At 34.5% G+C, this 14,374-nt stretch overlaps 1 protein-coding gene across 1 annotated transcript; it reads right to left on the bottom strand.

Annotated features, from left to right (window-relative positions):
* Positions 1-6,249: 6,249 nt before the first annotated feature.
* LOC120067735 lies at positions 6,250-8,362 on the bottom strand. Its single transcript, XM_039019297.1, has 4 exons — positions 8,077-8,362; positions 7,273-7,539; positions 6,841-6,999; positions 6,250-6,740 (listed from the first exon to the last, which is right to left on the bottom strand). The coding sequence occupies exons 1-4, from the start codon at positions 8,077-8,079 to the stop codon at positions 6,492-6,494; spliced, it is 678 nt and encodes a 225-aa protein (XP_038875225.1). The 5' UTR covers positions 8,080-8,362; the 3' UTR covers positions 6,250-6,491.
* Between the last annotated feature and the right edge of the window lie 6,012 nt (positions 8,363-14,374).

Below are 14,374 nucleotides of genomic sequence, written 5' to 3'. Positions count from 1 at the left end.
ACCTCCCTCACCATCCATGAATTCTGACAACCGCACCTCCAAACTACTCCCTGCATCATAAACCACCGTAGACCCATATGAATCCAAAATCGCACCCCCCGACAGCCAAGGATCCCACCAAACAAAACAAGACCGACCATCGCCAACCATCAAACAACCAAATGTTTGAATCTATCTTTATTTCGCAAGATAGCCCTCAAACACCAAGACCTCCTAACCTCACTCCGAACAGCCCACAGAGACCGCTCACGCAAAATATAAGCCTCCACCCTCGTCACCCATAATAAACCTGATTTAATTAAGAGAAGCCAGAGCAGCTTCATAATAGTAACCTGGTTCCAAAATGCCACATGCTTCACACCCAACACCCCCCTCCCGCCCAACGGCAAGCACAACTCATCCCATGCCACCTGTGCACCACCTCGACTCACTGCACTATCCTTCCATAAATAACTACGTAACAGACGATCAATCTCATGAGTTACACACGAAGGCAACACAAAGATGCTACACTAAAACACCTGAAAGGATTGTAAGACAGACTTAACAAGCTGTAACCTCCCAGCAAAGGAGAGGGACCGCGCTGCCCAGCTTCTAATACGAGCCGTAATCCTCTGAATCAAAGGAGTACAATCCTTAGCCCTCAACCGACCCGCCAATAAAGGTAAACCCAGGTACCTAACAGGCAGCGAACTAAGAGAGAAACCCATAAATACAGCTAGTTCCTCCGTCTCCCCAGACTCCACACCCGCAACAAGCATGGAACTCTTTCCAACATTTGCAACTAACCCAGACAACCCTGCAAAATCTGCTAGAACCTGCCTCACAAACTCCAAAGAATGTCTCTCAGCTACACAGAAAACCATCAAATCGTATCAGGCCCACACGCTCACATCGATCATGAAACCTAAACCACACAGGAGGATTATTCAACAACCTAGACAAGACCTCCATCACCATCATAAACGAAAAAAGAAGACAACGGATCCCCCTGTCTCAACTCTTTCCTACCAGGAAAAAAACCCTTCAAGGGAATCATTAACCATCATAGAGAACATAGGCGAAGTAACACAAACCCTCACCCAACTAACAAACTGAAGGGGTGTACCTATAGCCAGCAACACACCAAATAGAAAATCCCAATTGACCGAATCATACGTCTTTTGAAAGTCTACCTTCAACACACAACGCGGCTTTCTTATGCCCTCCTTATAGCCCCCCACAAGCTCTTGACATAATAATATGTTTTCGAAAATCGACCTACCCGGAACAAACGCAGACTGGTTACCACTGATGAAAGCAAGCAACCACAACCGTAATCTCTCAGCTAAGATCCTCGAGATACACTTATACACAATATTGCAACAAGAAATAGGATGAAACTCCTCCATACGTTCTGCTCCCCGCCTCTTTGGGATAAGAGTGATAGCAGTAGAATTAACTCCACCATTTAGGTAACAGGTCTAAAAAAAATTCAGCACAACATCACAGAAATCATCTCCAACCACATTCCAAGCAGCTCTGTAAAAATCAACCGAAAACCCATCAGGCCCAGGAGCCTTCCCAGACTTCATCGAGAATAAAGCCTTCTTAATCTCATCCTGACTCACTGGGTGACCAAGCGCCTCCACCCCCTCCTCGGACCAGCTAAAATGCACAATATCCCCAATTCGGGCAGTAAGATCCCTATACTTCACTAGCTGAGACCCTAAACAACCCCTAAAGAAATCTACTGCCACCCCTACTACCCTGTCATGCACTGTCTGGCAAGTCCCCCTAGCATCCATGACCGTAAATAAACTACTACAGCTGCGTCGAGAACGAACACAACGATGAAAGAAAGTTGTTTTCATATCACCTAACTCCAGCCACTTCACCCTGGCCTTCTGTCAGAGTGACGCCTCCTCCAATCTCGCCACTGACTAGAACACCTCAGTGGCCCAAGTCGCCTCTGTACACACCGACTCTAAATTAGGATCCCTTCCTACCTTCGCCTGAGCGACCTCTATAACCTGCCTAGTCGCCCTCACCTCATCAGCTAACACAGAGATACGTCTCCCAAACGAAGCACGTAAAACTCTCTTCACTGCATTCAAATTTCGCACAAAGTTAACCATCGAGGCCACATCCTCAGACCTTCTCCACACTGACCTGATAGTATCAATAAAACCCTCAGCCTCTGCCTAATGAGAAAAATAACGAAAAATGGGAGGCGGCCTACTCCTCGTCTCTCCTATAGACACTAGTAGAGGGCTATGATCAGAAATTCCCCACTGACCAACCCTAACCTCCGAATACGGAAAGCTACCTTCCATGCCTTATTAGACAAGCAACGATCCAATCGCGCAAGACACCATTTCCCTGAATTTTACTAGTCCAAGTAAACCAATTACCTGTCACACTTAACTCAACTAGATTCGCCTCTAATAACGCCCCATCAAACTTCTCCATCTCTCTCAATCTAGGGCAACCACCAAAATCCTCCGAACTACGACGAATAACATTAAAATCCCCCAAAACAACTCCAGGAAACTGCCACGAGACACACACATCCATCAGCTGAGACCACAAGTTCCTCCTCTCGTTCACATGATTTGAGGCATACACAACACCGATATGTACCCTAGCAGTAGATGCAATATCCACTAAGGTCCCAGAAATGAACTGATCCCCACTGACATTAATAGAAAACTCATAGACACTCTTCCGCCACATCTCCCAGATCCTCCCAACTCCCCGCACACTATAGCTACACACACAACTCCACGCATCACCAAACCTACCCATCACCATAACAAAATTTTCACGACGAAACCTCGTCTCAAGCAAGCAGCAGAAAGTAACAGAGGATGAAGCCAGAAAGTCTGCCACCACTCTACACTTAACAGGGTCATTNCCACCACTCTACACTTAACAGGGTCATTCAACCTCCTAACATTCCAGGAACACCAAATCATGGACCTTGCAACAGATCACACCTACCACCTTCTACTGAGCCTTTGCCCGAACTCTCGAACATCTCATCCATAACAGACAATGGATCAGGATATGCCTGCATTAGAGCCAAAGCCATTGAGTCTCCCCCCTTATCACATAAAATATCAAACTTATTGCGATCATCAACATGCTTTACAAACCCCGTAATTTCAGGGGACCTATATACTGCTTTGTTCCTCAAGGGCACCGAGTCCCGTGACCCATTACCACCCCTATGGTCTACACCACCTCTATCCCGCCTACCGACTGACTATAGTAAACTCGTTAACACTCCCCACACCCTTACTCCCAACCACTGGGTTATCTCTCCTTTCACCAATACCCACGTCCTACCCCTTCCTCACACTCTCAATACCCCCATTCTCCCTCAAACACCCCTCATTTACCGCCACAATACATAACTTCTGACTCTTTTCCACACCCTGCTTTTCACACATAGCCCCAGTATGCCCAAAGGATCCACAACACGCACACCTACGAGATTTCCACTCATACACTATTGGAATAATAAGCTCCTGACCCCGAATTCTAATAGTGACTGAAGGGGGCATTAACGAATCACCATCCACCTGAACACAAACCCTCGCAAACGATAACCGCCGCCGCTCTCTTGTTGCAACATCAAAAGAGACAGATTTACCCACGACACTAGCTAACACTGCTAAACCCCTATCCGTCCACAACTCCAGGGGAACATGCTCCAGTTTAATCCAGATAGGAAGAGAATAAAAACAAAGGTTTCAGGAATAGTACAACATGTCAATATATTCGTCAATGTTTTCACGTTTCAATGAATTCGTTATTGACATGAGGGGTAAATCCATATTTCCATTATATCCTTAAAAATCCAAAAAACATAAAAAAATTAAGCAACAAAATATCACTAATGTAAATATAATATAGACAATCGACATGTTAGTTGGTTTAAAAAGCATAAAATATTTGTTTGCTAATTTAAATTTATTTTAATTTTATCGATATTTTAATCAAAATTTTTATAAAATGAAGATGTTGACATCTTAAACCTTAATTATAGGGACTTTTAAAAGGTAGATATCAAACACAAGCCAAATTTCTTTTTTACAAATTCTGAGATTATTCTCATTTTCATTTAATAAATAATAAAATATATGTCTGATGTAAAATTCATGGATCTTTACATAAATGTGACAGTAAAGTTGATTTTTTTTTGTGTTGAAATTCGTAAATTTTAAACTATCCATTCAAGTTAATTTTGTGCATTTACTTAATTTTGTACAAAGTTGTTTTTAAGTGAAGTTAATGAATATTCAGAGATTATTACTTTTTTCCGGTTAAAATTAGTGAGTTAGATCAACTAAGACCACGTTTACCAATTCGTAATAAAAATTTGTGTAATTATAATAAAATTTCATTGATAGATAATCGTAATGGACCATCATCACAAACCTAATTCAATTACTTTTGATCACATTTATTTATAATTGTGAATTTGTCACATTTACTGTTACCATTTAGGGTCAAACGATAATGGTAACGGTAACAGTAAATGTGACAAATTCATAATTGTCATGTTGTAACGGTAACGGTAACCATATTTATGTAATTTCCAAACGTAATTGGATTGAACATCCTTGCTCATTAATCAATTTAAATTTTTTTATTATAAATTGGGGAATGGGCCTTAGATTAGACAATGCCAAACTTAATCAAATGGACATACTTTTTAAATTACCATTGATTTATTATGGGTAAAAGTGGCTTAAAGTCCAAAACTTAAAAATTAAAAGTTTATGGATGTAAATTAATTTACATCGCAAAAAATTGCTTGTCTCAACTGACATTAGTGGCCAAAGTGAGATTAGCGGGGTGGTATTAGTATGCATCCAATCCAAGAGGTCGGAGATTCAATACATCACCCCACAATTGTTACACTAAAAAAATGACATTAGTTTGTCGTGAGGACCAATAGGTCTATGGTGGAAATCCCCCAATTTTACTATATATATATATATAAATTAATATACATTGTCAAGTTAAAGAAAAAAAATGACCCAAAAAAATTAGATCTTTCTTAGGATGCTAAATTTTCGATAGCATAGATTGAACCTGCTATTTTTTTTTTTTTTTTTTTTTTTTTTTTTTTTAAATTTAATTATCTTTATGAAGTTGATTAAAGGTAAGGGTAATTCTAAAATTTGAATGAGTGATTTAGTCATAAAACTTCAAAGTATTTTAATTATGCTTCAAAACATTAATTATGACTTAAATAATATCATTAATAAGATGATATTAATGAATGGACCTAAAGAGAATAAAGTTATCTACCACACTAGACCACTCATGGCACTTCATCAATTTATATACAACTATGTTCAAAACTCATTTCCCCTCATGCCACAAATATTTTTATAATAATGTTAAAAGGTGGATTTAGGATAACATTTGGAAATGAATTTTTTTTCCTTTTTTAATTAGAATTACGTTTATAGGATATTAAAGAATACTATCTTGATCCTATATTTTGAAACTTGTTCAATCTAAGTTCCTATATTTTCAATTGTTTAATTTTAGTCATTATACTTTCAATAAATCTCAAATTCAGTCACTCAAAGTTAATTTTTACTGAAATTAATAAAATAATAATAATTTTCATGCAAAGAAATACCATATGTGAATATAAATTCAAAAGTATTATAATAAAAATATTAATATATCAAAAAATTTTATAAAAAATCAGCAATAACTAGCACTTGAGGTATAAATTTAAGATTTATCGAAAGTAAAAAAATTAAAATTGGATAGTTAAAAATAGATAGACGAAAATTGAACCGACTTCAAAAAATGGTATTTTAATTATCCTTTAAGAAAGTTAAAAGGAGAAATTTGAAGAACACGTTGATTTCTGTTTTCTACTTTAAGATATTACATTTTGTATTTTATTGACCAATCCTTGAAGTCTGAAAGTGTGGCCACCCTTTTGTCTGCCACATTCTTCTGAGGACAAAAATGAAAGATTGTTGCCTTTTTGTAAAGTGGAAAAACATTGGGCCCCCATTAACAACCACCACAGATCAAATTGGGCCAGAGAGAGAAAACTGAGGCCCAAAAAGGGAACAGATAGAAAATGAAAAGATGAGCTTTTATGGAACATGAAGTCGAACATTCTCAAGTAAAATAAAATAAAGTTGAGAGCCAAAGTCAATCAAAATGTCTTAAACAGCATGCTCTAGCAACAACATAGCACATAATTGTTTAGATTAACCAAAAGAATAAGATAAAAGGGTTGATTATTTGATTATTGTTTCCACAAGCAAATCTCTCCTTTTCTATACAATCTCCAAAAAATATTGGCAAGAAAAAATAATGAAGTTAAAACATAACTAATCCAATATAGAGCCAAAAAACCAAGAGGTGAAATATATGTTATTATATATCTATACTTATATGCTTATAGGACTTTGATATATGAAAAAAATGTGGTATTGAAGATCTTCAAGATTAGTATTTAGGCATTACTTTAGATGGGATCGATGGGGAATGCCCTTCCTTTTATGCAAAAGCTTCTTTGGATTCAAGACGGTCTTCACTCGCCATGCTTTAATCTCTTCAGTTGATTCGGCCACTGATATTGACGACGATTCCATTTCGCTTGTATTGGTTTCTAGATTATGGTTCTCCGTCCATGGAATGCCTTTGAGATTCGACTCCGAATCAATGCATCTACAGTTTTGATTGTTGAGTTCAACTGGAACCATAGAGACCTGAAAATTTAAGCAATGGAACATGTTCAGGTCATATGTGGGAGAAAATGAATGAGAGGAAATACGAGTCCAAAGCGAAACAAGAAGGAATTTCATTTACTTTGCAGGCGATCGAGCAGAAGCGGTTTGGCAAGTCTTGTATGTATCTCCCACAAGCTTCACAAGTACCTCCGAACTTCAATTTTGTTGATGGTTTCGAATCTTTTGATTGCGGACGAGGGCTCAAATGAACAGCCTTCTCCCCATTTATCTTATAAGTCTGGTGAATCAAACATTCAATACTTTACTCCCAAACTTTACCATAATTGACTAACAACAGCAACAAAAAGTTCTCTTTTATGATTGAATTCAATGCTTTCTCGAGGTCGTTCCCTCCTACGGTTGTTTCATTTAAACATCTAGAAGTATGGTTTCTTTTGAAATTGGTTATATAACTTCTTGTTTCATTTGATCACAACTCACAACCATCAGCAACAGGTAACAGAAACAACTTCAGTACAAGAAGTTTGAATAATTTAAGGAGGTGGGATACCTGAATATTGCAACAATCAAGGAGATTTTGCAAGTCGGGCACGCGAACAACGTACTGATAAACATACTTACAGATCTGTAACCGCTGATGAACGCAATGAGATATCAAGCAATGCCTGCAGATGGCAATACCACAGTCTATACAAAACACATTCTTTTCATTTTTCCTATTGTTTTGATGATGAACACAAGAACCAAAAAACTTGCTTTGCAAAAGGGAATTAAGCCAATCTGTTTTCCTTTTCTTGAGATAAATCTTGCATCCTGCCTGCAATATCCATATCCAAACAATTCAACTCATTGATGATTGATTGTGAATTCTACTCTGCCATATGATTAGAGAATCCAAACATAAACCAAATTGGGGCATCATCAAAAAATGAAAAAGAAACTGGGTATATTTTGTCAAAATTACCAATTCCTGATATAAGGTATAGCAATTGTTTGTAAAACAACAATAGAATACAGTCTCAAATCAGTCATAATAAAAAAACTAAACTCAGTAAGAGGGAAATCATAAGATAATAATTCATGAATCCAAAACACAAGACAATAAATTCAAAATCAAACAACTGCAATCAAACATGTTTGGATGATAAACAATCTGTGCTCTCAACATCAACAAAACAAAATGATAAAAAAAAAACACCCAAAAACAACATACCATGATTAAGAAAGGAGAGAAACAATCTGGGTGGAAAAAATTCCACATGATTGGACAAAACAAACAAGAAATTAAGAAGAAGAAACGTAAGAGAAAAAACACCCCAAAAGAGCAAAAAACAGAGGAAATTTCAATTCTCACCATATCCAAATGTAATTTGAAGGAACCCCAAGTTCTGGGTCGATGAAAAATCGAACAAAAACACTGAAATTGTGGGAAATTTCTTCAAGTAAATTGGGAAAAGGAGAAGGGGAGAAGAGAAATCAGAGAGGGAAAGAACACGAATAGGCAATAGAGACTGTATGAGCGGCTGCAAAGTGAAAACTGAATAATAATAATAATAGTAATAATAATAATAATGAAAAAAGAAGGGGAAAATAAAAAGAAAAGGGGAAAGTGAGAAAATGGAAGGTGAAACGTTTTTGGAAGCTGCTGCGTACATTTGCGCCCATTAGAGTAAAAGGAAAGTCTGCAAACGGCGGGAAAGATGAAGGGTTTTAGGCCGTTGGATGTTTATGTTGATCGGACGGGTGCGATTTCGTTAGCTTTCCCTGTGTAATGATGGGAGTTGGATTGTGTGGGGTCCGATACGACAAATAATTTCGTTTCGCCGAAATATCCGAGATTTACGCGATCGCCGTTCTCTCTTTATTATGGATTTATCGTTTCCAAAACTACAAACAATATATTTAATCATCAATCAAAATAAAGTTTTTCATATTAGGCTTCAAGTTCAATGCCATAAATGTCTTTTTTTTTTTTTCTTTGAATTTTGAAGATACCATTAATGTTTTTTTGGTTAAATTACCATATTTTTTTTCGTATTTCAATTATGTAATGTAATAGTGTTTCGAAGTTTTAATGGTCTCAATACAATTATTATTATTATTATTATAGTACTAAAAAAACCAATTATTTTACATGACATGTTTTTAGTTAGTGATATATAAATATATGTTCAACTTTGTACTTAAAAAAAAAAATTATAGAGCAAGGACTCAAAACTCTAATTTTTTACTCAAATGTATAAGTTTTAGTAAATTAAATTATGTTTAAGTTGACATGACAAATAAAACTAAATTTTTGAATACTGATGTCAATAAAAATGACGAGATCTTAATTTATGAAAATATTAATAAAATATTAGTGACGATGGATATTTCTAATATATATAGTATTTTTAAAAATATACAAATGAATGAATGTGTATTTTATCCTTTTTAAATATGATTGAATATCTTCTATAATATTTAGCTTGTTAGTAATATTTTGATTATTTCTTTTTATGATAGAATGAAAGGTTGATTCACTTTCAATGTCAATATGCCTGGTATTTTTTTTTTTTTTTAAAAAAACAACTTTATATGTGATAATTAAATACTAATGGACATATTCAATCTTTTTTTTTCTAATTTATCTTATATATATGTGCTTTATTTTGAAGGCCAATTTATGGGATCTATATCACATTTATCTCTTTAAAGAAGATATATCACACTGTATTACATAATTTAATTGGTTAAGTTATTATTTATCTCTTTACTAGATATTCTATATTTGATTAGAAGAAGACCAGAATAAAAAAATAATAAATATTACACATAGGAAAGTTGTTGGTAATTGGTATATAGTTTTTTTCTTCTAATAATTGGAATATAGTTTCATATATAAATTTTTAAAGATTTAATCAGACTGAAGGAGTGCTAAAAAAAATAGACTCTCGGAATCATTTTGAAACTTTTAAAACCAAACTAATGACTAATATATATTTTGGTCCCTAATTTTAGTCATTTTTCAATTTGGTCTCTTAAGTTTTTAATGTTTCCATATTGTTTATTTTTAATCCATGATTGAAATATTAGTTGATATTTGAATAATCAACATACTCATAAATTGAAAGGTTCACATTGATATCTCGGTTTAATGAATTTCTTGTATCAACACACATAAAATATTGTTTAAAAAAATAGGATTTATTGCATAGATAGTCATTATACCATAAATATTAGAGCTTATATAACAAGAGAAAACTAATTGCAAATATAGAGTTTTTATAATGTAGATTTAGGCCCAAAAGTTTGAAAAGGACGAAAATGGGCATCACGGTCTGACCCATTTTAAAGATAAGCCCTATTTCGACAACCATCCTTCTTCCTGGTCTGGCCCATTTTCAAGCCCTACCATCCTTTTAAATCGGGGAAGACAAATCAATCATTACTGATAGCAAGCGTTCTTTCTTCAATTTTGCTCCAAAATTCAAGGTACATATCTTCTTCTTCATTTCTTCGTCTCTTCTTCCTCGTTTCTTTGTCTCTTCTTCACTGATAGCAAATCTTTGAAATTGTAGTGCATCGTTCTTCTTTCGTTGACAGTAATAATTTTGATTTTTCCTAAAATGATATTTGTTGATAGTTGTTGATATGTTGTTGATAGTTCATTGATTTCCTTCAAATTAGGGTTACATGCATTCTCCATCTTTTTTAGGTATTTCATTCACTGTTTTATTATACATTTTGGTCATTGTGATAGCTTTTCTTTCTAAACAAAAGTTGATTATGTGTTGACAGTAGTGATTTGAATTCTATTGTTGTCGACTCCTCTTCCTAAAATCAGTGTAAGTAGGTTTGATTTCAATTTCAAATGATATTTGTTGATATGTTGTTGATAGTTTATTGATTTCCTTAAAGTTAGGGCTACATGCATTCTCCATCTTTTTTAGGTATCTCATTCACTGATTTATTACACATTTTGGTCACCGTGATAACTTTTCTTTCTGAACAAAAGTTAATTATGTGAAGTTCTTTGTACCGTGTTTGATCGCTAATTTAGTTTGCAAGTAATCACAACTATATTTTTAATGTATGTTGTTCCTGATAATTCTAATAATAATACATTGATAGTTTATTGATGGATTTATCTCAGTTTCATGTATTGTGATTTTCTGATTGTTTATTTATGCTAACATTTTTTATAGCTACTATCATTGATACTCTTTTATTGCTATTACTAATACTATCTATCATTGACAGTATCACTAAGTGTATATAACATTAGAAGGATATCATTGATAACATCTTGAAGTGATATCCTTAATAGGCTACTATCAATGATATGAATGTAATGTTTCCATAAAGTGATGTTGTTGTTTGTTTTTGGTATAAATGGAGAAAGGAAAGAGAAAATTATTGGAAGGATTAACATTATTCGGAAAAAAGCACAAGAAGTTTAAGGTCCACGATCTAATGATATTTTATAAATTTATATATTTTTGTGGTTGCCTTTTTTCTTATATTTATGTTGTTGTTATATAAACAAGAAAATGTATTAATTGTTCCAGAAAGTGAATGGACAAACCTAGTGAAAGTCAACTCCTTCATAACCTTAGAAGTCCTATCTAACATAGGAAAATTAGATAAGCTATCACTCCAACAATTTAGGGAAGGTCCTTTTGGGTACTTCTTAGATATGAAAATGAAAAGGGTGCCCATACAACTCATATCATACCTGATTAGAAGACAAAGCACGACTACGAAACAAAATATCTTGGCCTTTAATATAGAAGGACATATTTCAGAATTTGGCCTCAAGGAATTTTGTTTGATAACAGATTTGAATTGTGATGATTACTCTGTGGATGATATCTATAGTGAAAAAGAATCAATAGACAACACAATTAGGAACTTCTTTTTCAAGACAAATACGAAAGTTATAAGGAGAGAGCTCCAATCTACTTTTAATTTGTTAGGTTCTGATGCCAATATACCCATTGATGTAAAGCTCAAACTTGCACACTTATATTTTTTTAGAAAGCTTCCTAATTCCTATACAAGGATATAACAAAGTAAGTTGGAAGTATTTAAAAATGTTGGATGATGAAAAAAAGTTTAGATCTTATCCATGAGACAGGGTGTCTTTTGAACTGACTGTAGAATTTCTTAAGAAGGGTGTCATCAATAAGCAATCTTCAATTTTCCTCAAAGGATTTCCACTTGCTTTGGTATATTGGGCTTTCGAGATTATACCAAGATTATCCAACCTTACTATTAGATTTGCATGAAGAATAAGAAGTGATGGACCTATAATTACTCAATGGAAATCTCAAGAACTTAATGATTGACAACACATCAATAACAATATTTTCAAAGTCACTGGTGTAAGTCTTTTATCATTATTATTTCCTTTATCTATATATTATTAGCACGCTATTAAATGATAGAAACTATCACTGAAACACCAGTGACAGATTTTATCATTGATAACTAACTAATGACATAAATGATACTACTGATTTCAAGTTATCAATGATGACTTCTATCACTGATTTCGAGCTACCATGATAACTTATATCTTTGATAGCATGTTATCAAAGATAGAAGCAACCAATAACACCTTGAAGTTAGTGATTGTTTCTGTTGGGAATATCCTAAAACTCGCAGTTCGTAAATGTTAGAAACATATTCTATTTATCAGTAAAAGTTTTATTGAGTATTTCATTCAATGAATTGTTATTAATATTGCATTCTGTTATAAAAACCCAATAAAAAAAATTTATGGCTATAATAGGAATACTTTAACTTTATGTGGAGACATAAAAGTAGATCATTGATAGAACATACAAGCATGCAACGGAAGCAATCAGAATCAATAAACACTCTAATTACACATAATTTGAGTTTAAAAGCATGCATCAAGATAGATTTCAAAAGAGGATTTCTAGAATATGTTACATTCGATGAAACTCCTCAAATTCGTGCTTTTCTTCACGAAATTGGCCTTCCACAGTTAATAATGACTAGCGCTGTTATTAATTTGCAAAGATCTTTAATACAAATAATTTGTTTTATTTTAGCATTTTTAATAATGACTAGCACTGTTATTACTTTGCTTGGTGCTGACAAACTAACTAGCAAAAACAATACTAGTTGAAAAAGTACGATAAATATTGTCTTGGTCATCGAAGACCTCAAATTTATTATAATGGGGGAATATCCTCCAACCTTTCGACTCAATGCATCAAGAAATTTTCGCGATGCCTATGGCAGGTGGACAAAGGTTAATGATAAGGCTTGAGTCTACATTTTGACAAGCTTAAGTGAAGTCTTGGCGGAAAAGCATAATGATCACTACACGCGAGATCATGGAGTCATTACGTGAGATGTTTGGGCAACCGTCCACACACCTCAAGCATGACGCTCTCAAGTTCATCTTCAATGCTAGGATGAACAAGGGATCATCTGCTAGGGAGCATGTCTTTAACATGATGGTCCACTTCAACGTGGCAGAGATAAACGAGGTTATCATAGACGAGTCCAATCAGGTAAGCTTTATTTTAGAGACTATTTCGAAGAGTTTCCTACAATTCCGCAACAATGTTGTAATGAATAAAATAAAATACAACCTTACTACCCTTCTGAACTAGTTGCAGACTTACGAGTTCTTGATGAAAGTCAAAAGACAGCATGAGGAGGAAAATATTGCAAGTTCCTAAAAAACCCATAGGGGTTCTACCCCTGGGACTAAATCTGCGCCTTCTTCCTCTGGCACAAAGAAATGAAAGACGAAGAAAGGTAGAAAAGGGAATAAAGCTACCTCTGCTGTTGCTGCCTAGAAGGGCAAAAAGACCAAGGTTGCAATGGTAACATATTTTCATTGCAATCAAGATGGGCACTGGAAAAGAAACTATCCAAGATATTTGGCTAAGAAGAAGAAGACAAAAGAAGGTAAATATGATTTACTTATTTTAGAGACTTGTTTATTGGAAAATGATGATACTGCTAGGATACTTGATTTAGGAACCACTAACCACACTTGTTCTTCTTTACAGGAAACTAGTTCCTGGTAGAAGCTAAAGGCTAGAGACATGACTCTACAGGTTGAGACAGGACAGGTTGTCTTGACAGTTGCAATTGAGAGCTTTAAGTTATTTTTCAATTCTAAATTTATATTGTTGGACAATGTATATTTTTCCCCTCATTTTAAGAGGAACTTGATTTCTATATTTAGTTTATTGGAATACTCATATAATATATCATTCATTCATGATAAAGCATTTATTTCAAAAAATGGTATTGACATTTGTTCAACAATAAACGAAAATAACTTATATGTGCTAAGGTTGTTAGAATAAAAATGCTCCATAATGTCGAAATATTCAACACTACAATAATACAAAATAAAAGACTAAAAGTTTCTCCAAAAGAAAATGTCCATCTTTAGAATCTAAGACTGGATCACATAAATCTCAATAGGATTGAGAGGTTGGTTAAGAGTAGACTACTAAAAGAGTTAGAAGAAAATTCTTTACCTGTATGTGAATCTTGCCTAGAAGGAAAAATGACAAAATGACCTTCTACTGGAAAAGGTTATAGAGCCAAAGCGCCCACAGAACTTGTACATTCAGACCTTTATGGTCCAATGAATGTTAAGATAAGAGGAGAAT

Source organism: Benincasa hispida, chromosome 12, assembly GCF_009727055.1.
Source record: "Benincasa hispida cultivar B227 chromosome 12, ASM972705v1, whole genome shotgun sequence".
NCBI lineage: Eukaryota > Viridiplantae > Streptophyta > Magnoliopsida > Cucurbitales > Cucurbitaceae > Benincasa > Benincasa hispida.
The sequence above is the reverse complement of the archived record's forward strand: the minus strand, read 5'-3'. Positions and strand labels throughout refer to the sequence as shown.

Coding starts and splice junctions, on each gene's coding strand:
- LOC120067735 (XM_039019297.1), bottom strand. Junction 7,000..7,272: donor TTGATTGTTGCAATATTCAG/GTATCCCACCTC, acceptor TTGATTCACCAG/ACTTATAAGATAAATGGGGA. Junction 6,741..6,840: donor TCTGCTCGATCGCCTGCAAA/GTAAATGAAATT, acceptor TTAAATTTTCAG/GTCTCTATGGTTCCAGTTGA.